The sequence below is a fragment of the Neofelis nebulosa genome, chromosome 2 (genome assembly GCF_028018385.1).
Source record: "Neofelis nebulosa isolate mNeoNeb1 chromosome 2, mNeoNeb1.pri, whole genome shotgun sequence".
In the NCBI taxonomy this organism is placed as follows: Eukaryota; Metazoa; Chordata; class Mammalia; order Carnivora; family Felidae; genus Neofelis; species Neofelis nebulosa.
This window is the reverse complement of record NC_080783.1, coordinates 105,203,451-105,228,091: the sequence shown is the minus strand read 5'-3', so window position 1 is coordinate 105,228,091 and position 24,641 is coordinate 105,203,451. Positions and strand designations below refer to the sequence as shown.

Below are 24,641 nucleotides of genomic sequence, written 5' to 3'. Positions count from 1 at the left end.
CTGGCGCAGAGGGGCGTTCTTGGATGTGGATTCCTTCTCCCCTGTGCAGACCAATCCTGGACCGAAGGCGCCTTCCATTCCTTCCTGGCAGGCGGCCTGTCAGGGAATTGAAATTTATTTGTTTAAAACTTAAACAGTTTTTTATTGTGATTTTCTTACACTATGAAATTATATGTGCTTGTTGTGCAAATACAGACACGTATGAGGCAGGGTAAAAGGCCTTTTCCTCACAATGCAGACTTACCCACACATAAAAACTGCATGTAAGTTTAAAAAAAAAAACAAAAAACCAGAGAGGGTCACACTCTACATATTATAGTGCTGCAGCTTGGCTTTTCTCCCTTCCTTCCTTCCTCCTTCTCTCTCTCTCTCTCTCTCTCTCTCTCTCTCTCCACAGCGTGGCTTGTCAATTTCTGCAGAAAAAGGCAGCTGGAATTTTAATAGCAAATGCATTGAATCTGTAGATTAGTTTAGGGAGTATCGCCACCTTAGCAATGTCGTCTTCTGTTCCATGAACAAAGGATCTCTTTCCATTTATTTAGGTCTTGAACTTCTTTCAACAACAGTATTTTGTAGTTTTCAGTGTGCAAGTCTTGCACTTTTTTCTTGTTAAACTTATTCCTAAGCATTTTTGTCTTTTTGGTGCTGTTGTAAATGGAATTGGTTTCTAATTTTATTTTGGGATTGTTCATTGAAAATGTATTTGTTATTGTTTTTAATTATTCAGACAGCACACAACCACATATAACTATATACACACACCCAGTTACCTGTTGATGGATATTATTATTATTATTTATTTTTTTAAAGTAAGCTCCACACCCATTTTAGGGCTTGAACTCATGACCCCGAGATCAAGAGTCACATGTTCCACTGACTGAGCCAGCCAAGCGCCCCCAGAATTATTTTTAATGTTTTTCTTTCACAAAATAATGCTGTAGTGATCACTGTTGTATGCACACTGTATTGTTTTGCATACTTGTGTTAATGTTTCTGAAATGGATTCCTAGATGAACTTGCTGGGTAAAAGTTTATACATATTAAAAATTTCATAGCCATCAAATGTGTGCCCAAATCCTGTATCAGTTAAACTTACCAAGGTTGTGAGCAGCTTATGCTAGTGTCTATTTTCCAGAACCTTCCAAACACATAGGCCATTACTAATCTTTTAAAACATATCTCAACCCAGTAGGTTGTACATGGTGTATCGTGACTTACAGTTCTTTGGATGTAAATGAGACTGAGTAAGTTTGTATGTTTATTGATGTTTTATAGGATGAATTGTCCATTTAAAAAAATAAATGTTTATTTTAAAAAATTATTTGTAGGTGTTTTTTTTTTTAAGTCATGGATGTGATCCTTCACTACGTATTTTACAGATTTTTTTTTTTTGTCCAGTTTGTTATTTCTCTTTTATTTGTGTGTGTTCTTGTTTTTTTTCTTTAGGAATATGACATTTCTCTTCATATATTTGTACTTTCTTTATATCCATTAGTTAAATTTTTATAATTTCTTCACATAGGTCTTATGGTTCAGTCCTCATTACTATGTGTTTTTTGTTGTTGTTGTTGGAATTGTAAATCTGATTTTTTTTTCCTTTAGACTTTCTTCCTGGTTCTGATTGATACAGTGAAAAGGCATAGATTTTTCTATATATGCATGAGATTTGGCCAGCTTACTCTCTTGTTGCTTCTAATTTTCAAGTGTTTGCCTTGGATTTTCTTTTTTTTTTTATTATTATTATTTTTTTTTAATTTTTTTTTTTTTCAACGTTTTTTATTTATTTTTGGGACAGAGAGAGACATAGCATGAACGGGGGAGGGGCAGAGAGAGAGGGAGACACAGAATCGGAAACAGGCTCCAGGCTCTGAGCCATCAGCCCAGAGCCTGACGCGGGGCTCGAACTCACGGACCGCGAGATCGTGACCTGGCTGAAGTCGGACGCTTAACCGACTGCGCCACCCAGGCGCCCCGACTTGGATTTTCTTAGTAGACAATTATTATTTGCAAGTAATGGTAATAATGCCTTTTCTTTTTTAGTTCTCTTATCTCTTTATTCTTTCTCTTTTCTTACTGTACTGCTAAGGCTTGTCAGAATGCGAATCAGAATATTTCTGTGTTCCCACCCTATTTGACTATGGTAATGCCCTGGTGTTTCCAGTCTGCTGGACGGCTGTTGGTTTCTAGTAGGATACTTCTGATCTTTTGTGGCATGCCCTTACTGGGGAACTCATCCATATATACGGTTCTTAGACTGGTATCTGTATCTCAGATGCAGCAGGGTTTGGCCAGCAGACATCTGCCTACAGGATATTTCTATTTTGAGGTCCCATAAAGCCCCAAAGCTTAACATGCTAGGGCCATGGTTACTGTGTGTGTGGCTCACCGTGCCAGGTAATTTAAATAGATTGCTTCAGTAATTCTCCCAGTCACCCGCAGAAGGGCATATTAGTTATCCCATTTTACAGATACATACGTGGACTTCGAGATGTTAACTTTCTTGGGGTCCTGTAGCTAGTAAGAATGGTGATTGGTGGTGTCACGTTCTGAACCCATTTTGTCTGCCTCCAAAGACTATTCTCCATCTGCTGCTTGGACCTTTCTCCTCTCCGCATCCTCAAGTACTGGGTTTCTGAAGATTGAGCATTCTGCTGGTTTGTCTTACGCTGTGTGGTTTACACCTCTTACCAGATGTGGTCCACACCTTGCCTGCCTTCATCACAGTGACCTTCAGTAAGGCTTTCTCCTTGATTTCGGACAAAGGATGACTCTGTATATTCTGCAGTAGTTTTTTTGCTGATTGCTGCAGTTCAGTGGATTGATTTTTCATAAAATGTTCTTAAAGTACCCAAGCCATGTTGAAAGCTTTGGTTTGCAAGATCATTCTCGTGAACTATCTGAACAAAGTGAGCCAGAATTTCGCTAGCTCTGAAATTCGTTCTAATTTGGAGTCTGAGGGACTTGGGATTATAATGTTTCCCCTTATTGGCAGTGAGTTGCTTCCTAGGAAGTGGGACCCTGGAGGATTTCTTTTTGTTGTGATGATGTTCTCTCCTTTCCACTTGGGCTCAGTACAACTTCACAGCTAATGCTGTTTCACCTGTAAGTGGGCTTCCTGGTGGGGCTGGGGCAGGCCATCGAGCCAAGTTGGAGCCTCTGTTAAATTCATTTTTAATTCTGTTCTTTACTTTTTAAATTTGTTATTTTTTTATTAGAGAGAGAGAGAGAGAACATGAGGAGGGAAGAGAGAGAGAGTAGCCCGAGCAGGCTCCACGTTCAGTGCAGAACCTGACACAGCGCTTGATCCCACGACCCTGGGATCATGACCTTAGCCGAAATCAATAGTCAGACGCTCAACTGACCGAGCCACCCAGGTGCCCCGAATTCTGTTCTTTGAAAGTATTGTATTTTCCATGTTATTTTAGAATTTTACGGTAAATCTGCCTTAACAGCATTTTATTATTGATGCATGTGAGGTATTCTAATAAGGATGTTCAATCAAGAAAGTGGAGGGGCCGCTGCTCTAAGGTATCGGCTAAGACGGGCACCAACAGAATTTATTACCTGCACTGAGAACCGGGACAGAGTCCGTTCCGGCACCCGCTCTTGAGGGCTGGGGGAAGGCGCAGCATCCACAGTGAGCACCGCTTCAGAAGGGGGTGAACAAAGAACAGACTTCAGACCGTGGGGTTTACAGGGCCTTGGGGGCCCCTAGTTTTAGTTTTGTAGACAGGGCCCAGAGAGAATTGACACAGTCACTTGGTGGCACAACTGGAATGCAGGTTTGCGACCTGGTGCAGGACTTGTTTCATGGGACCAACACTTTCCTGATGCTTCAGTTGTACTAGTTTCTACTTAATTATGTCTTAGCCTCACTTTTTAGCATCAAGAGTATAAAAGGAGCAAGTTATGTCCAATTGTTTGTTCTTTTTAAAAAAATTTTTCTTTTAACGTTTATTCACTTTTGAGAGAGAGAAAGAGAGCGAGTGAGCACGAGCGAGGGAGGGGCAGAGGGGCAGAGAGTGAGGGAAACAGAATCTGAAGCAGGCCCCAGGCTCTGAGCTGTCAGCACAGAGCCCGACATGGGGCTGGAACCCACAAACTGTGGAATCATGGCCTGAGCCGAAGTCAGACACTTAACCAGCTGAGTCACCCAGGCACCCCAGTTTGTTCATTTTTTTTTTTTTTAAGTTTATTTATTTGGAGAGACAGAGCTGGAGAGGGGCAGAGGGAGAGAGGGAGAGAGAGAATCCGAGGCAGGCTCCGTGCTGTCAGTACAGAGCCCGATGCAGGGCTTGAGCTCATGAACTGTGAGATAGTGACCTGAGCTGAAACCAAGGGTCAGATGCTTAACTGACCAAGCCACCCAGGTGCCCCAGTTTGTTTATTTTCAATGTAATTTTGAATTTATTTATTTATTTAGTTTTTAGTTTTTAATGTTTATTATTTATTGAGAGAGAGAGACAGCACAAGCAGGGGAGGGTTAGAGAGAGGGAGACACAGAATCTGAAGCAGCTCCAGGCTCCGAGCTGTCAGCACAGAGCCCGATGCGGGACTCAAACTCATGAACTGTGAGATCATGATGTGGGCTGAAGTCGAATGCTTAACTGACTGAGCCACCCAGGCACCCCTGTAATTTTGAAGTTAGAGGAAAGACACTTTTCCAGGTGAGCATTAAGGCATATCAAATGGGATTCATGTATTTATTTAACAAATGAGGTTCTAGAACACAGCAATGAATAATTAGATAAAAATGCCTTTCTTCACAGAACTTGTGTTCTACTTGGGGGAAAGAAGCCGCGAGCAAGTTAACTGAGTGAGTGAATTTTCTAGAATGCTGGAAAGTGGTAAACACTTTGGAGAGAAATGAAGCCGAGTGGGTGGAGGGGCGCACGTCGGACAGCACGCCCACATACGCCCACGGTATTGAGTAGGGTGGTCGCAGTTGGCCTGGCCGAGAAGATGACTGTTTGCAAAGACAGGAATCATGTGCTGGGACAGGCAAGATGAATATCCTGGGGAAGAGCATTCCAGAGACAGAGCCTCAGGGGTGAGGAGGGAACGTTTGAGGAATAGCCAGGAGGCCACTTGAAAGTGAGAGGGGCAGCAGTGAGCTCAGAGAGGGAATGGGTCAGGCTCTGAGGGCTTGTAGGCCATTGTGAAGACCAGCTCTTACTCAGCGTGGGGAGCCATTGGAGGCTTTGGGACAGAGGAGTGACATTACAGGAGTCACATTTTAAAAGGGCCTTCTGATTGTGTGGTGGGAATGGACGGAATGGGGACAAGTGTGGAAGCAAGAGTACAAGTAGGGGACAGTGAGAGTGTCTTCACGCCGGTGATTGTATCTGGGACTGTTAATCCGAACGCCCAGTGCAAACATGACCTAAATAACAGTTTACACTATTATTACTGTCTCATCCAGCCACTTCCCATCCACCCGCAGGCCCTCAGATTTGCTGGCAGTATGGTTGATGCTGACAACATAGGGATGGGGAAGATCTGGAGCCTTCCTTACAGAAGCTTAGAGTCTAGACTCTAGGTACTAGGCAAATAGATGATCCGGAAATGAATGTGACAGCTAGAAGAACTGGGTATTGTGGGCATGCTGGAAACACAGCTTTCTGTCTACGCCCAGGGGATATATACGGACAGGCACTGGAGTTCATGCAAGGGGAGAAGATCAGGCAGAAGAGGGAAGGCAAAATGTACGTAAGGAAGAACACAGCACATTCAGGAAAACCACAGGTGGACGGTGGGCCACAAGCGGAACTGTTGAGGTGTGTGCACGCCGTGAGCTCTTCAGAGAGTTCTCGGGGGAGCCGGGAGGACTCCTGGTCCGCACAAGCTCCGGCCCGATCCCTGGCCTTGCTCTCCTTCTACACCCGGCACTATTTCCGGATAGATGAATATAACCAATACCTGCCTTTGGCAGATGCCGTCAATTCTTTGGGATCCAGTCGCTGGAAAGATCAGAGTTTTGTTCAGCCTAATAACTGATTTTTTTTTTAAACAGCATTACTGAGATATAATTTACATACCATATAATTTACCTGTTAGTGTATAATTCAGTTATTTTTAGTAAACTCACCAAGTTGTGCATTTGTCCATCACTCTGAAAAGACCCCTTATGCCCGTTTGCAGTCGGGCCCCTTCCAGCCTCCAGCTGTAGGCAATCATTTACTTCCTATCCCTGTAGATTTGCCTTTTCTGGACATTTCGTATAAGTATATTCATACAATATGTCGTGTTTTGTGTCTGACTTTGGTTTCTTGGCATCATGTTTTCAAGGTTCATCTATATTGTAGCATGTATTCGTACTTTGTTCAACAGCTCTTTATTGTTGAATGGTATTTAATTTTATGAATATACCACATTTTGTTGATCTGTTCACCAGTTGATGGCTGTTTGGATTCTTACCACTTTTTGGCTGTTAGGAATAATGTCCACTTTTTACCAGAAGGGCAGCCAGTGGGCAGATGGTTCTCTGTGATAAGCACAGAAGAGTAACCAACTTTGTCATTACAGTCTTGGTGTTCTTTTTTGCCCCTTTTGTAAGGCTGATTGATTAATGGATATTATTTGAGCCACTTAATAGCTGAGTGACTTTGCCCAGTTGCCTGCTTCCTTATCTGTAAAGTAGGGGTATTTATAGGTGTGGTACTTGGCGCAAGGTGTCGTTGTAAGGATTAAGTAATATTATAAAGAGAAGGATATATGCAAGGTAACAGTTGATTGGCCCTGTGCCTCCTCCCTCCCCGACCCCGCTACCTCTGGGTAAGTGGGTGGGACTGAGAAAGGGCATAAGGAACTGGCCTGCTTTGGGTGTTTAGTGCTCATTTTGGAGAGTTGCACATTCAGGTCTTGGCCTGGGTGGACTTGGAGGCTGGAAGGCCTCCTAGACTGGGCCAGCTGGGGAGACCCACGGGAGAGTCGGGGGCAGGGGCCACAGCTGTAAGCCTTGCTGGCTGGCTGGGGCTGCATGGCCCCAGAGGGAAACTGGGGTCTTGGTTTCGTCCCGCAGATAACCGTGAATGTTCTGGTGCCTGTCTCCCATTGATGAGTTGTATCTGGAAGAGAGAAGTGGCAGATTTAGGGATCTTTGGCTGGATTTGAGCCACAACGTGTTTTCTTTGGCCTCCTCAGACCCTTAAGATTCATTCAGTAAGTTGCAAGTGTTTAACATCTGGAGGTGTGGTGTGCGCACGTGCGCTCTCTCTCTCTCTCTCACAAAATAAATAAATAAATGTTTAAAAAAAACCTTTAAAAAAACTGAAAGGGGGCCCCCTGGGTGGCTTAGTCGGTTGAGTGTCTGACTCTTGATTTCAGCCCAGGTCATGATCTCACGGTTCATGGGGCTCTGAGTCGGCCTCTAAGCCTCCTTGGGATTCTCTCTCTCCCTCTCTCTTGGCCCTTTCCCCTTGCTCTCTCTCTCTTTCTCAAGATAAATAAATAAACATTTAAAAAAAAAAAGCTTTTGAATCTGGAGATCTGACCACAGGGACCTTCTTACATGGTGTCAAGTGAGCAGAGCTTAAGAGGTGGTCCCTTGCCCCTCTACACGCTGGCCTGGGTTTTTTACCTCTTGTGTTTGCAACCACTGGTGTAGAGCTGTGCTGGCCAACAGCATAGCCGTGAGCCTCCTGTGGCTTATTTAAAATTAAATAACTTCATGTTTGTTTGTTTGTTTAATTTTTTTTAAATGTTTTTATTTATTTTTGAGACAGAGAGAGACAGAGCACGAGCAGGGGAGGGGCAGAGAGAGAGGGAGACACAGAATCCGAAGCAGGCTGCAGGCTCTGAGCTGTCAACACAGAGCCTGATGCGGGGCTCGAACTCACGGACCGTGAGATCATGACCCAAGCCAAAGTCGGACGCTTAACCGACTGAGCCACCCAGGTGCCCCGAGTAACTTCATGTTCTAAGTAAAATTTAAAGTTCTGTTTCTCATTCACACTCCTATTTCAGTTGCTCTCTAGGCACGTGTGGCTGGCGGCTGCTGATCGATCACACAGACACAGAACGTTTCTGTGACCCCTGAAAGTTGTAGTAGACTAGTTTAGATCTGTAGCGGTTACCAGCTGCCTCTGTCTGTATTCAGACCTAGCCTCCTAGCCTCATCTGACCTATTGCGGCCCATGTGTAGAACCAAGTGGTTGGGTGGTGTGATGGCTCGAAGTTCCTTTCTAACAGTAAAATCCTTGTATATGGGCAACGACAGGTAACACGCGAGAACTTGGTTAGTCCCATTAATCTCTGGATTATTGATGTTTTAACAGACTTCCATCCTTTAACAGGTCGGAGGCCCTTCCAGAGGAATACCCAGTGACATTATCCTTGGGATGAGTGTCGCAGGGACTCCCTCGGTGACTACTTTGAAGGACAGCCAGTTTGGGTGAATAATTCTCCCATTCTATATGTCCGTACACAAAAGTCACTGACTTTATCGTACTCTTTTTTGGTATTTGTGTTGTGCTGTTATTCTTGGGATTAAAAGTGAGTGCAGCGTAGAGTGCTAATGAACTTCTTCCTTACTTAATAAGGTTGCAACGTGGAGTCTTTTAAAATAACCAACAAATTTGTAGAAGTCAGCAGCCTGTAGCCCCACAGGGCACCAAGTGTGTTATGTTAAAAATAGAGCTCATCTAGTATACAGTGTGTGTTCTCTTTGACCCAGCAGTTTGTCCTTTTCAGAATTTGTCCTAAGGAGATAGCCGTACATGTGTGGAATTGGGCACCCATCACAGTATTGTTTGAAGTAATGAAAAATTCTAACCAACCCTGAGTGCCAGCATCGGTTTGGAAGATTGGATCAGTAGTTATGGTACTTGGATACAATAGGGTATCAGATAGCCACTGAAAATGAGGGTATAGACCTTGTCTGTTCATTTGGGAAGACTTCGTGGCATATTGGTGGCATATTGAGTGAACCCCCCCCCCCCCCCCCCCCCGTTTATGTAAAATTCACATGCGGAGATGTCCTGTGGGGACAGCCATCAAAGTGTTAATAAGGTTATTATCGAGTGATGGGATTTGGGGCAACCTTATTTTCTTCTTCAGACTTCTGGTCCTCTTTCCCCCTAGTAATCTAGGCTTGTTTCATTTTTGTTGGTTGGTTGGTTGGTTTCATTTTTTATTTTTTAACATGGTGCTCTCATCACTTACTGAGTACCTACTGTATTCCAGGCATTTTCTTAAGACTCTTCACGCTCAGGTGTATTCTTTAAGGTATTATTGTCGTGATCTTACTGATAAAGCATGTGAAGCCTGGAGACGGAGCCGTCCAGCTGGCCAGTAGGGTTGGTAGAGCAGGTATTGAGTCCCAGATCTGTGTGACAAAGCCCTGCACTTTGTCCTGTTGTGGGCGCTGTCAGGGCAGCAGAGAAGTTTGAGCCAAGGCTCACCCGAGAGGTTTTCTGGTATAACTGGCAGAGAAGTACTGTGTCTTGCTTGAGGCCATACATAAGCTAGCTCAAGAGAGATGAGAAAGACGATAAACATGGGGTTCTGGATACTGGGAGTTTGTTCACAAATCTGAAGATGGTCTTGATGAAGTCAGGAGGCTTGGGTTTGTTTCCAGTTCAGTCACTGCTCAAACTTCGTGACTTTGGGTAAATCTTGTGGCAAACTCTTTGGTCTTTATTTTCCTCATTTGCAAATTCAGGATAGTATAGTCTGCATCTCAGGTTACTGTGAGATTATTCAGATTCACCCCAAAGTGCCTTAAAAACAATAAAGTACAACACGAGTGCAAAATATTATATTTACTGAAGCCAGTCCAGTCTTCTGAGGCTTAAGGAATGTAGTGGTCTTCCTACCTAGCTTGTCCCTTACGGACTTTTTTGGAGAAAAGAATTTAGTATTTCATACAGATGTCACGCTCTAGGACGAAAACTGTGGTGGTTTCTGTTTTGGTGCTTTTTTTACTGGTGGTTTGGAAAGTAAGGGAGGCAGAGACTAGTCACAGACTTACAGGTCAAGGGGTCCAAGGAGCACTGCCACTTTTTTAGTTTTTAAACTTAAAAAAAATTACAAACTATCTGTAGAAAGTGCATGGAACACAAAGACACAGTTTTATAAGTTGTGATAAAACTAATAGTTGTTAACTGCCACTCTGGAACAGATGTAGAACATTGCCAGCGTTCCCCAAAGTAACCACTCTCCTGACTTTTATGGTAATTGCTTTCCTTTTCTTTTCTTTTCCTTCCTTTCCTTTCCTTTCCTTTCCTTTCCTTTCCTTTCCTTTCCTTTCCTTTCCTTTCCTTTCCTTTCCTTTTCCTCTTTTCTTTTTTCTTTTCTTTTCTCTTTTCTTTTCTTTTCTTTTCTGTCTTATCACCTAAATATGCACTTTAAAATTATAGTTTATGTTTGCTTGTTTTTGAACTTTATACAAAAGTTTCATTACTTAGTGTCTGGCCTTTTCACTCATTATTACGAGATTTATCTATACCATTGAGCATAGTTGTGATTCATTCATTTTTATTCTTGGGTATGAAAACCACAACCCATACATTCTACAGTAGATGGACACATGGATTTATAGATTTAGGCTATTATAAATAGTGTTGCTTTGATGAATTTTGTATATTTCACCTGTTATATATGTGCAGGTATGTCTATTGGGCATATTCCTAGTGGTGGAATTGCTGCAAATTTTGTAGATAATAGCAGGGTGTTTTCTTTTCTTTTTAAATGTTTATTTATTTTGAGAGAGAGAGAGAGAGAGCACGAGCATGTGTGTGTGTGTGTGTTGGGGGGGGGCAGAGAGAGGGAGAGAGAGAAGCCCAAGCAGGCTCCGCACTCAAAGCAGAGTCCGACACAGAGCTTGATGACACAGAGCTTGATACCATGATTGTGAGATCATGACCTGAGCCAAAATCAAGAATCGGAAGCTTAACTGACTGAGCCACCCAGGTGCCCCCAAAGATGTTTTCTGAAGTGTTGTTTGTACCAATTTACATTCCAACCAGCACGTATGAGAGTTTGCATGTTCTTGTCACACTTGGTATTGTCAGTCTTTAATTTTAGCCATTCTGGGGAGTATGTATCAGTGTCTCTTTATAATTTTACTTTCCATTTGTCTGATGATTAATGGAGGCTTAACAACTTTTCATATACTTCTGACCATTGCTGTCTTTTATGAAGTGTCTGTTCAGCTATTTTGCCCATTTTTGTTCTGGGTTGCCTATTGATTGGTTTGTAGAAGATCTCTATATATGTACTGTATATTCTGGAATCAGGCCTGTGGTTGCTTATTTGTTTTATAAATACCTTCTTTCAGTGTGACTTGCCTTTTACTTTCTTACAGTGTTTGATATGCCAAAGTTCTTAATTTTAGTTTGATCCAGTTCATCAGTCTTTTCCTTTAGGGTTTGTGTTTATTGTGCCCTGCTATTTTCTTATGTCAATTTCTAAAAGCTTTATGGTTTTGCCTTTCCACACTTACATCTGTTACTGGGAATTCATTTTTATGTATGGTGTGAGGTAGGAGTCAGTTTCTTTCTTATTCCGTATATTCAGTTGACTCAGGGGCATTTATTTAAAAGAACAACCCTGTTCTCACTGGTCTGTAGTACCCACTTTCTCATAAGTTAAGTGCCCATATATGTGTGAGTCTGTTTCTTTATTCTGTCCTTTTAATACAGTTTTTCTCTCCTTGACCTGATAGCACATTGCCTTAATCATTACCATTTTGTAATAAATCTTGATATCCAGTGGAAGCAAGTTTTATCACCTCTTGTCTCACCATTTACATTTCCACATAGATTTTGGAATCAATTTGTGGACTTCTTAAAAAAATACACAGTTGGAATTTTGAGTGAAATTTTACTGAATGTAGATCAATTGAGGAAAAATGAGAATTTCACTGTACTGAATATTCCAACCTATAGTTTATCTTTCCATTTATTTTAGTGCTCTTTAATTTTTTTAAATTGTTCCATAGCTTTTTGGGTAGATATTTATCTTGGCTAGCTTTATTCCTAGGTGTTTATTTTTATGCAATTAAATATGGAAACTTAAAAAAAATTCCTTTTTGGCTTGTTGGTATGGAAATGTAGTTGATTCTTTTATATATTGACTTTGGATTATTCAGTCTTGCTTAGCTAACTTTTTAATTTTATAATATACCTGTACATCTTCTAGATCTTCTATTTATATAGTTTCCATTAATAATGGCAGTTTTGCTTCTTTATGAGTTTTATACCTCCAGTTTTTTTTTTTTTTTTTTTCCCCCTCAGTATTTCATCATGAAGTATGCTTGATTTGACACTTGGATCAAGATTTGGCTCTATCCACATTTGGCTGTTTTGAATAATGCTGTTAGGAACATAGTTGTACAAGTATCTTTTGGAATCCTGCTTTCACTCCTTTTGAGTATATACCCAGAAGTGGAGTTGCTGGATCATATGGTAATTTTGTGTTTAATTATTTGAGGACCCACTGTATCATTTTCCATTGTTTTATATTCTTACCAGCAGTGTATCAAGAGTTCTGATGTCCCCATGTCCTCACCAGCACTTATTTTCTTTCTTTATTTTCGTTTTCATTTAAAAAGGATGTTTATTATTTATTTTGAGAGAGAGAGCAGGGGAGGGCAGAGAGAGAGAAGGGAAGGGGGGAGAGAGAATCCTAAGCAGGCTCTGCACTGCCAGCACAGAGCCTGATGCAGGGCTCAAACTCAGAAACCGTGAGATCATCACCAGAGCTGAAATCCAACCAACTGAGCCACCCAGGTGCCCCCTTTTGCTTGTTTTCTGTTTTTTTTTAAGCAGGCTTTACTCACAACCTTGAGTTCATGACCTGACGTGAGATGCTGGATGCCTAACGGATTGAGCCACCCAGGCACCCCTCTTCCTCCCTTCCTCCTTTCCTCCCTTCTGTTATAATAGTGATCCAAATGGGTCACAGCTATTGCTTTTTACCTGCTGTTGCTGACTGTCCTTTTTGAACTCCACTTGAACTTATGTTCGTTCTTTTATGTCTATTCTTTGTCTCTTACCTATTTTTTTTTAATATTTCATCCTTTTGCCTCTTCACTGTGGATTTCTTTCTGCAGACTTAGTGTCCAGTGTGCTTTTAAACCCATCCATTGAATACTGAATTTTGGATATTGTATTATTTGGTGCTTTTGAAAATTGATGTCACTTTTTAAAGTTTGTAATTTCTCTCCCCCAAATTTTAATCGTGTTTTATCTTCTTACGTATAGTAAGAATTACTATTATTATTATTATCATCATTATTATTATAAGTAAGCTTTATATCCAACATGGGGCTTGAACTCATGACTCTGAGATCAAGAATCACATGCTCTACTGACTGAGCCAGCCAGTTGCCCCAGAATTATTTTAATATCTAATTATTTTCATGCGCATAGTTCAGTGTGTCTGTGTTTCTGTCAGTTTTCATTTCTAGTTATCATGTGTGCCTGGTTATCTTTGGTTGTATTTTGGACATTGTATTTGCAAATTGTTTAAAGAAGTAAAATGAGGGGGTACCTCAATGGCTTAATTGGTTAAGCGTTTGACTCTTGATCTTGCCTCACATCATGATCTCACAGTTCATGAGTTCGAGCCCTGAGTCAGGCTCTGTGCTGATAGTGTGGAGCGTGCTTGGGATTCTCTGTCTTCCTTTCTCTCTGCTCCTCCCCAGCTTACATTTTCTCTCCCTAAAATAAATAAACAAAAAAAGAAGTAAATTGAAGACTAGATTGGATGATGTTCTCTCCATCCAGAAGTGCTTTGTGTTTTCATCTGCCCAGGGCTTTAGGGCACCACTAAGCCAAGATCATTTCCATCTGATGTCAAGGATTACTATTTTTGGGGGCCACCCAGATTCTTAGAAGCTAATCTGTGGTTGTTTAGGCTGTTTTACTTTCAGTTCACTCTTCTAAGGTCTAGCCATTTGGATTTCTAACTCAAGTTGTAGGGGGCTATGCAAGCCACCAACCTTTGGGGGCTCTGGAATCCAGTCTGTTCTCCTGGACCCAAATGGATATTGAGAGTGATTCTCAGTGTTTTGGTTGCCCCTTCCCAGTGTCTAAATGGCCTGAGGGCAGAAGTGGGGCATTTGCTGCAGGCTCCTCCCTCTGGATTTTACTTTATTTATGTTTCATGACCTGGTAACTACTCTTTGCCTTCTTAGTTCTTTGATGTTTCCAACCAGATGTTCTTTTATAATTTAGCTAGCAATTTTAGTTGTTTTCAGCATGAGGGTGAGTCTGAGTTACTTTGCAATTATTACCTGCTTTTAAAATCTTTTTTTTTTTTTTTTTAAATGTGTATTTATTTTTGAGACAGAGGGAGACAGAACATGAGTTGGGGAAGGGCATAGAGAGAGGGAGACACAGAATCTGAAACAGGCTCTGGGCTCTGAGCTGTCAGCACAGAGCCCGATGCGGGGCTTGAACCCACGAACTGTGAGATCATGACCCAAGCCGAAGTCGGACGCTTAACCGACTGAGCCACCCAGGAGCCCCTAAAAGCATGTTTTTAAAGTTGTAGGATAAAGGAATTGTGTTGGACCTTGAGAACTCCTCTGTTCTCATCTGTTCAATGAATTCATTACTAAGTTAGTCAAGTAGCTTGTGTTTTGTTTTTGCTTTTGGTAAAGTAGGGGTTGATTGACCACTCACCACGTACCCACTACTGTGCCATATATGTGTGTGTGTGTGTGTGTGTGTGTGTGTGTGTGTGTGTGTGTGTGTAATGGAAAGTTTGAAAAAATAACAAGGCATAATATTCCTTACATGTAAGGAGTTTAGTTGTGAAAACAAGCATAAACTCAGAAAATTGAATAGAATATTAAAGGAGGTGCTCAAAGGTAATGCAGAATCACTGGCTTAGTGAACACTAAGGCATTAAGTCCTGGGTGTGAGCCCGACCTCCTCCTTGCCTCTGCCCTCTCTCTCCCAGGCTGCCTTCCTCATGCTGGTCACAGTGCCCCCTGTTCCAGCCCCCTGTCACCCCTTCTTTGCCATTACAGCTATTCAGGGGCTGTCCCATTGTCTTCAAGACGTATCTGAAGCCCTTGAGGAGCTGCCTCCCCTGCGACTTCTCGGCCCTGTCGTGTGCTTAAGCTGTCCCCATCGTGGCAGCCGTCTGTCTACATGCATGCTTCCCTTGGCCTGCTTCCTTTGGTGCAAGGCTGGTTTTTCAAAACTTAGCTTCACACCGCGTGACTTTTTCTGGGAAACCTTCTTTGCTGTCTGAGTCCCTTGCTGTCGGGAATCACAGACCTCTGCTGGACCACTGGTCAGTGTCTGTTGCCCATGGTAATGGCAGTGACAGTGAGCTGGCTATAACAGCCAGCACGTGTGCGTGGTCTAGCCCTGACCATGCACCAAGCACTATTTCAAGCACTTGACGTACACAAAGTGACCTATGAGGGAGCTGTTACTGTTGTCCCCATTTTACAGCTAGGAAACTGAGGTACAGAGAGGCTTCACGGCTAATAATTGTGGTCTTCCAGGCAGTGGCTTTATTCATGTATCCCCTTCTTCAGTAGGGAAATGGAAACATAGGAGCAAGGCCTGAGCTGCGAAGATAAATGTTTGTGGGTGACGATTCCCTTTCTTGCCCGCTGGGGCTGTGACTCAGGGTGAACTAGACAACTATATATGAACTCCCCCTCCCCCACCCTATCCCGCTTCCTTCCCAAGTTTAGTTGTTGATTCTGTTCTGTCCTCTCCTGTCCTATTTCCCTGGGTCTTAGCTGCCAAGCCAGGCTTCTTGGGGAGTCTGTGGACTTCCCAGTCCATCTGGGCTAGACTTTTTGAAATTTACTCTGTAGGGTTTAGCTAGGCGTGATCTGGTCCAACCTACCAAGTAAACCTCCATCTTGGAAAGGATTCAAGTCTGTGCTCCCTCCAATTCTACAGGTAGCTTAACTGATGATACGTGCTGTGATATCTGACAGAATTTTGAATCCTTTGAATAAGGATTATTATACTTTAGTGTTGAATGAGTGATGAAGGGATGTGGTGAGAACTCCAAGGCGGCAACATTTAGTATTTCTGTGATGAATAATGCTCCCACCTCCAACAAGTTATGCAACCATACTCATGCTTAGGATTCATCAGGGAAAAGCCAATTCCGTTTAATTAATGGGCTGCTCTTTTTAAAATACAAGCATTAATGTTTGGCACAGTTTTGGATTTACAGGAAAATTACAGGATGGTACAGAGATTTCCAGTGTACCTCCCACTCAGACTCTCCGTTAATATTAACATTAGTACGGTATTGTTGTTATGATTAATAAAGCAATATTGATGATTTTTATTAACTCGAGTCCAAAGTTTATTCAGAGTTCCTCACCCCCCCCCTCCCCCCACTGTCTTTTATCTGTTCCTGGATCCCACCCAGGGTACACACTACAGTTAGTTGTCCTGTGTCCCCAGACTCCTCCTCTAGGTTAGGACAGTTTCTTGGACTTACATGTTTTTGATGACTTTATCAGTACTGGTCAGGCATTTTGTAAGATGTCCCTCTATGGGAATTTGATGTTTTCCTCATGATTAAATGGGCTTATGGATTTTGAGGATGTAAAGTGTCATTTTAATCACACCATCACAAGCATAGATATGTCAACATGATTTGTGACTGTTGTTATTGACCCTGATCATCTGGTTGAGGTGATGTTTGTCAGGTTTCTCCACTGTAAAGTTATTCCCCTCTGCTTTCACACTGTACTCTTTGGAAGGAAGTCAGAGTGTAATACCTAATCCTCTTTAGCCCCGCGAGTAAAGCCACCATTTTAAAATGTATTATACCATGACGTATTTAAAAAAGAAAAAAAAAACCTGTTCTTTGTAAAAAAATTTTAGAATTACTTCCTTTAATGTCTCCAAGGTGCCAGCCCCTTTCATAGGGCATGTAGTAGACATGTTTGTGTCCTGATTAATGGGCAGTTTGAAGCAGTGAATTCCAAGCTGAATAGAAAAGCCTGCGGTCTTTGCTTTTTCAAGCTCCTGCGGGCAGGGGCAGGGGCAGACAGATGAGAATTCGGAATCATAATTATATTGCCTGATGTTAGGATTATTATCTTTGCCTCAGTCTTACGTGGTCTGTAAGATACTGGACTTCGTTTTTTGTTTTTTTTTAAGAGAGAGGCAAACCATAAGATAGACTTTTTTTTAATGTTTATTTTTGAGAGAGAACGTGTGAGTGGAGGAGGGACACACACACACACACACACACACACACACACAGATTCCAAGGCAGGCTCCAGCCTATCAGCACGGAGTCCGACACGGTGCTTGAACGCAAACAGCAAGATCATGGCCTGAAGTCGGGCACTTAGCCGACTGAACCCCCTAGGTGCCCCTGGTTTGTTTTTAAAGCTTTTACAACAAGGCAACACTGCTTCCTACTGAGCAGGGAAGGGAGGCTTATTTCTGATCTTTCTGTGCTTCTATTGAAGCACAGAAGTGGATTTTGTGAATTAAGCTTGCGTTTTGGGGAGCATTTATGGTCTACACCGATAGGTCTGCGAAGTGAGCTTTGGTGCGGTTGAGTTGAATTACTTGTGAATGTTGTTAGGAAAGCGTAAAAAACCTAAGGAAACGAAAAGGGCAGGGAGCGAGCGCCGCTTATAGGCTGAGAGAGGCGTTATAATTAGGAGTACATGTTCAATTTCGCTCTCATTTGAACTCCAAAGTCGTGGAAAAGAGGTTTTTCATTTTTCCAAAAATTGCACCAAGGTAAAGCAGAGCTCTAGTTGATGCGGGTGTGTTGTGCAGGCGTTAGCAGTACTGCCCTCACTATACGTTCATTGGACAGTAGCGCAACCCCAAGAAAAGGATGGTTGGCGAGAGCTGTGCGTGCGCTGCTAGCAGGAAGCGCCAATACCGGGTTGGGTTGGGGTGACTAATTCTCAACTGGCTTTGCAGCCTGGTAGCTAGTGTCCCTTTTTACCGAGCACAGCTTCCGAAGGAAACCACCAACTGCTTGTTCCCTGAGGCTTCTGAAGGTCGCGACGTGGCCGTTTAGTTTTACCCAGAAGGCCACGCGCCAGATGCGGGTAATTTGCATACGTATTCCTCGTCGGGGCGGGGCTGTAGGGGGCGGGGCAGCGGCGCCGGTTTACACGCTGGTCTGCTCGCGTTCTGCATACGGACCCGCCGTGGCTTTTTATTTCAAGTGACCGGTTGTTTTCTGTTTAAGCTGTGAACAGCTCTTTGCGTACCACAGCAGCCCTCTTGATAACCAGTTTATTCTGCCGTCGACATGCACTCTCCGGGCTCACGGACGGCGTTTGAGCCAGGAATGGGGGGGCATTCCGGCAGCTGGTGGGCGCGAGCTCAGGCCCCGAGGCCGGCAGCTAACGGGTTCCCGCTGTTTTCCCTTGCAGGTGGTTCTTCTCGGCATGGACATCCTGTCTGCGCTGGTCACCCGGCTGCAGGATCGGTTCAAGGCGCAGATTGGCACAGGTGAGCTGTGGGTAGGTGTGGAGCGGGCCCCCACATTCTCCACCGTCCAGCCCCCAGCCTTCCCTCCGTCTCCCCAGCATCTCCACTTAGGTGTATCCAACCCTTAGAGCTGGAGCCCCCCACCTCCCGCTGTCCTAGCCAAACCCCCTCCCAGCCAACCAACCCTCGTCTCTCCTTCAGTCTCCCCCTGCTGGCGCGGCACCACTGCTCCCTCTCCCCTCCTGAGCTCACCCCACAACCGCGGGCCTCACCGCACCTGCTGGCATGTTCACTGTTTCTGGTTTTACCATACCTTTCCGCCGGCTTCTTTCTGTGTTCGTGTTTTCATACACAGTGTCACTGCCTGTTCTTTCTTCTACAGATTAGCTGTCACATTTTAGTGCCAACCAAATCATATTTGCCCCTTTTGAGGGGCATTGTGTTTTCTCACTTGGAGAAGGCCTGCAAATCTAATACGGTTATATTCTTTCCAGGTCATTATCGTTGGTGTTAGTGTGTTCCCTTTGATCGTAAATGTCACAAGTGCATGTTAAATGACCACTTTTTATTTTGGAGGGAAAACAGTATGTCAGAAAAATGAAATAAAAAATAAGCACAGGTTTTGTTTTTGAGATGACACAGTCATTTCTCAATTCCTGACCTCTGGGATTTCATGGTAGTATAAGCACCAAGCAGCTCTGTTAGTACACACATTTCCTTATAGAACTTCTCCCTTTCAGTTGCTGCATGTGTGTTTGTTATTATTATTATTACTAATTTTTTTTGCTAACTTCCTGGTCAGCATGCTCTTTCAGACAAGGTCAAGAACTCTTTCCCACTCTGGCACTAACTGTCCATCTGTAAATAAAAACTTCCCTTTTATTTATTTATTTGTTTGTTTTTAAAAAACTTTTTTTTTTTTTTTAATGTTTGTTTATTTTTGAGAGAGAGAGAAACAGAGCTCGAGCAGAGGAGGGGCAGAGAGAGAAGGAGACATAGAATCCAAAGCAGGCTCCACGTTCTGAACTGTCAGCACAGAGCCCGACGAGGCTTAAACTGTGAAATCATGACCTGAGCCAAAGTCAGACGCTTAACTGACTGACCCACCCAGGCACCCCAAAATCTCCCTTACTTTTCGACATTTCATATTTTATAGCATTATATTTTCCTCCTAAATTAACAGAATTATTCAGGGATAGCTCTCGTAAAAGAAAAGTTTATGGGAGAAGCAAAATAAGCTGATTTCTGTTAGGTGAATGCTCTTGGAGTGCTAGAGTGCTAGCAGGTGGCCCACACCTGGGTGTGTGGAGGATGGGTGGGGACCTTGACTCCCTCTAGAGCACGTGCATGTACATTATGTAGAATTCACAAGTGTAGATGAAAGAAGGATGGAGTCTTGAGTGCCCGCTCCTTTTACCTCCGGTGAATATGCTGGACCCCCTCCTTTACCTAGATTTCCATTCGTGTTGACTCTTTCCTGCCAGAATCTGCCACTGACATCCATTTTAATTTTTTGCCAGCTTAAAAATGTGTTGAGAGCTAGCTGGAGGAGGGTGGGCTAAGGAAGAAGACTGGTATAGGATGTCCGAGCAAAGGACTTCCGGATTCTCAGATCAGCTCCTGTGGATTTTAGTGAGGAAAGTAGAACCACGCGGATCCATGGGTTTGGATTGGCGCACATCATTTAGGCCAGGATTTTGTCTTCCTGGGGATTGAAATACCCAGATGGTGACTGCAGGACCTGACCTCCCCGCCCCCCACCCCCACCCCCCCCGCCCCGCCCCCACAGGCTTTCATTTGATGAATTTGCATTTTGATTTTCAGTGTTGCCAAGTTTAATAGACAGACTGGGAGATGCTAAAGACTCTGTGCGAGAGCAAGACCAGACTCTGCTGCTGAAGATAATGGATCAAGCTGCTAATCCCCAGGTAGGGCGGGGAGGTGCGTCTGCCTCACTCAGCATCCCTGGTGACTCCATATAAAAAGAATTTCATTTAAAGCTGTTGTCTTTCACGTGAAAAATTCTGTAGCATTTAAGCCACACCCGCACGCCCCCATACAGGATGGTTAAATAAGTAATAAGTAGCAAAGGGTATACTTTGAATAAATTAGTGGATTTAACATGAGTCTCAAGTGCTTGGTTGAATCCATTAGATTCTTGAGCTTGTGTAACTGACTCGGTTTCTCTGAAAAGAGGCGGTTGTGGTGTCTGGAGGATCAGGAGCCGTGGCTGGAGCCCTCATTCCGATCTGCTAGTGAGCTGGGGCTGCGGGGACAGGTGGACAGAGAGACACAGCCCTGCCTTCCAGGCTTCAGTTGTGTCATGTTCAGGGGGTGGGGTGGGGCGGGGTGGTGGAGGGATCAGAAAAAGCCAGAGGGTAGAACCAGAATGTGTTACGAGGTGAATGGATGTGTGGCTTGCAGATACAGCGGGGACCACTGTTGTGGACCGGGAGAGCGGTAGGAGTATGTGATCTTTTGCATGCCACCCAAACCTCTCTCAGCTTTCATTTCCTCACCCACGAAACGGGGGCTGGTTACACCTTTGTTTCAGAGCTTTGGGGATAATCACATGCAGTTATATAAAGGAATGTGTTTGGAAAAGCTGTGTGTTGATATACGAATACAAGTCACTATTTTTCAGTGTGCTCTGGAGAGGACGAAATGGGTGAGTTGAGGCTGGGCTGACTTGGCACCTGCTGAGAGGTCCCTCTCCTGGTGGCCCTGTATTAAATGAAGGCTCCTCTTCTCCTCTCCTCTTCTGTCCTTTGTCACCTACAGTATGTGTGGGACCGGATGCTGGGAGGCTTCAAGCACAAGAATTTCCGGACTCGGGAAGGCACGTGCCTCTGCCTTGTTGCCACACTCAATGCGTAAGTCTGGGTGGGGCCTAAGGGTTTCCCTGGCCAAGCATGTTTATTTTCGTTTTATTTTTTTTTAAGTTTATTTATTTATTTTTAGAGAGAGGGAGAGAGAGAGAGAGAGAGAGAGAGGAGGAGGGGTGGAGAGAGAGAAGGAGAGAAGAGAGAGAGAGAGGGAGGAGGGGGTAGAGAGGGAGAGAGAGAACCCCACGCGGGCTCTGCATGGAGCTTGAACCATGTGTTCTTGAGACCACAAGATCATGACCTGAGCTGAAATCAAGAGTTGGACGCTTAACCGACTGAGCCACCAGGCGCCCCAGGTGCCCCAGGATTTTTATTTTTAACTTTGTGTTTTGAGGTAACTATAGGTTTCAGGAGGTTGCAGAGAAACATCCTGGGAAGTTCCGTGGGCCCCTCCCCATAGTTCTTCAGTGTTAACATCTTACATCTTGTGTAGCACAGTGCCAGCACCTGGAAACCAATCGATGCAGTGCACAGGGCTCCTACAGATTCCTCTGGTTACACACAGGCATGGTGGGTGCCGACCTGTCCATTTCTGTCACGTGTGTGGCTCTGGGGAGCCAGCCCTCCAGCAAGGTACAGACCTGCACAGCACCCCAGGCTCCCTCACGCTAGCCACCCCCGGCAACCACTAATCTGTTCGCCATCTCTGTGATTGTGTCGCTTCAAGAGTGTTATACAAATGGAATCATACAGAATGAGAATGTAACCCTTTGAGATTGACTTCTTCCACTGAACATAATTCTTTTGAGGTTGCATATGGGGTATCGCCTACACAGCAGTTCCTTTCTTTTTATCGCCCAGCAGAATTCCACGCTACAGACTTAGCCACTCGCGTCACCATTCACCTGTTGAAGGCTATTTGAATAGTTTCTGCTTTCTGGCTAGTACAAATACAGGTGCTGTGAGCGTGTACATACACGTCCCGCCATCAATATAAGCTTTCCTTTCTCTTGGATCGGTGTCCAAGAGGGCCATTGCTGGGTCGTTTGGTAGGTTTAATTTTAAAGAAGCTGCCAGACTTTTTTTAGTTTTAAAAGGAACTGCCAAACTGTTTTCCAGAGTCGTCTGTACCATTTTACATCCCCAGCAGCCAGTGTATGAACGATTTAGTTTCTTCGTATCTCTGTTAGCAGTGAATGTTCTCATTGTTTTTTATCTGACCCACGTTCTTAGGTGTATGGTGATATCTCATTGTAGTCTTAGTTTGTACTTTCCTAACGATGAGTGACATGGAATATTTTTTCATGTGCTTATTTGTAGGAGAGGCAAAGATTTTTAAAACAGAAAAGTTACACGTCACTCCTTCTGATTACAAAAGTGACACTGTATATGTCTGAAAACGTGCAACAGGAAGAAAATAATGATTACATACCTTTCTGCCACCTTCGTGCAATCACTGTCACCTCATGGCGCATTGTAGTCCAGCCTGTAAAGTTATATTATTTTCAAAAAGAAAACTGGGATGACATGTCACCTCATAAAATTTTCCCCTTCTCATTACCCTTTTCAGTGCCGTTAAGTTTGCCCAAACGTGTCTGGAGTTTTTAAAAAAAGCATTTCTTGGTTTGGATCACAGTAGTTTCACTTCTGAGAATGTGCCCTAAGGAAGACATGAGCTTACCGGAGAGTTGTATTCGCAAGGGCTATTTGGGGCCGTGTCTGTGACGGTGGAAAGCGGTCAGGGACTTCAGTGCTGCCCAGCTGGGCGGTGTTCAGCTGGAACCCTCCGTGGCCACTGTGTCTTTCCATCCAGCGGTCATCAACCGAACGTCAGCCTGGGCAGGTGGAGAGTTAAATGAGGACCCTCTAGGGACTTGTGGTTTCGTTGAGAACATGGAGTTGGGCAGAATAGGAAGTGCGTGATAGGATAATAACGCAGGGCAGCCGTGTGGGAGGCAGGCAGTGCTGTGGGAAAGGCTGGCAGCCAGATCAGGGAGAGCCCTGAGTGCCAGGGAGAAGGCGTGTCAGCGAGCAGCACGGACGGCTTTGAACTCTGTGCAGAGGAGGCCTTTGTGGTGCGCCGATTTTGGAACGAGGTGGGCGGAAGATTGGAAGATGGGAGGGAGGGAGAGCCTAGGTGTGAGGGGGCGATAGGGCCCTGGGGAGGGAGAGGGAGGGGGGAGCGTTTCTTCCCTTTGTTCTCACCAGCAGTAAAACACTCCTTTTGTTTTCAGCTCTGGAGCACACACTTTAACACTAAGCAAGATTGTGCCACATATATGTAACTTACTTGGAGACCCCAACAGCCAGGTGAGTATATTTTGGTGAGAAAGAAGTATCCTGCTTACAGACCATCAGGATGCATTTTGGTGTCCTGTGTATACCTGGTAGGCGGGTGGGACTTCATTCCTGTTTGTAATGCTCTGATTATCGTTCTAGATATTAGCATTAGAGCCCGTTAGCATTAATAAGGTATCACTGGTGAATGTGGTGGCCCCTCTGCCCTGTTCTGTGTGTGGCTGAGGCCTCACTGCCTGTGAAGTGACGTCCTCTGTGCCGGCCTCCAAGATAATGTTGCTGGAGCCACTCCCTCTCCAGCCAAGAGGGGGTGAGCTCGGGGGAGAGCGATCAGTGCTGATTGAAGTCAGATAGGGATTGACTCTTGGGGGAAGGGGGATTAGATGGAAAGGGCCTGAGCAGTATGTTCTGAGGGGATGGAAGCTTCCCTTATTCTGTGTGGGTGGTGACCCCTTTGGTATATGTAGCTGCAAATTCCTTGACCCCGGACAAACTCTGGACGGTGTTTTATGTAAATCTTCCGTAAATTCAAAAACCAAACTCCAGAGCACCACCTCGTTTGTGTAAGGGAAGGAGAAGAGTTGGCAATCTGGGCAGTCACCAGGCAGGTCCCAGAACTTTCCAAGCCTGGGCTTCAGAAGTGCCAGTTTTCCCACCAGTCAGTTCTGTTTGTCACCGAGAGTCCTTTGTGTTACATTAGTTCGCTCGTACGGGCTCATCAGAAAAACACCTCAATAGATAAAGGGGCCGAAAATTGCAACAGTTCACCAAAGAAATACACGTGGTAAGCAGGCCTCTCATTTTAGACTGTGACTGGTGATCGCTGATGTGCCCCCCAGAGAGGTCGTGCCAGCTCGTCCTCCACCTCCCACCCCACTCCTGCTCCAGCCCTCTCCCACTCTTCTGGCTCTGCCTTTTCTCACCTCCAGGCCTTCACTCCGCCACGCAGCGCTGCTTCTGTTCAGGTGCCCAGCCCCTCCTCCGGGCATGTGTGCTGACCGCTCCCCCTGCCCCCACCTGCTTTCCTCTTGCCACTCCCTCCTTTGTCCAGCTTCACTGAAAGTATATGACACTGGAAGTGGGATTTTTGGATTTTTTTTTTTTTTAATGTTTG

At 44.2% G+C, this 24,641-nt stretch overlaps 1 protein-coding gene, 1 long non-coding RNA gene and 1 other non-coding gene across 30 annotated transcripts in view; 1 reads left to right on the top strand and 2 right to left on the bottom strand.

The window, feature by feature from the left end:
- CLASP1 (cytoplasmic linker associated protein 1) overlaps positions 1–24,641 on the top strand; it is a 270,587-nt gene that overhangs the window by 74,761 nt on the left and 171,185 nt on the right. For all 28 annotated transcript variants that reach the window (XM_058715571.1, XM_058715563.1, XM_058715570.1 and 25 more), the window contains exons 3-6: positions 18,347–18,425; positions 20,229–20,332; positions 21,186–21,277; positions 23,464–23,539. In XM_058715571.1, coding sequence (XP_058571554.1) covers positions 18,347–18,425; positions 20,229–20,332; positions 21,186–21,277; positions 23,464–23,539 — 351 coding nt within the window. The remainder of the gene's footprint in view (positions 1–18,346; positions 18,426–20,228; positions 20,333–21,185; positions 21,278–23,463; positions 23,540–24,641) is intronic.
- Positions 6,117–24,509, bottom strand: LOC131503849 (uncharacterized). The gene is made up of 4 exons (XR_009257651.1): positions 24,451–24,509; positions 22,911–23,064; positions 22,662–22,715; positions 6,117–7,067 (listed from the first exon to the last, which is right to left on the bottom strand). It is a non-coding gene; the product is annotated as an uncharacterized LOC131503849 (long non-coding RNA).
- Positions 17,676–17,801, bottom strand: LOC131505915 (U4atac minor spliceosomal RNA). The gene has a single exon (XR_009258667.1). It is a non-coding gene; the product is annotated as a U4atac minor spliceosomal RNA (small nuclear RNA).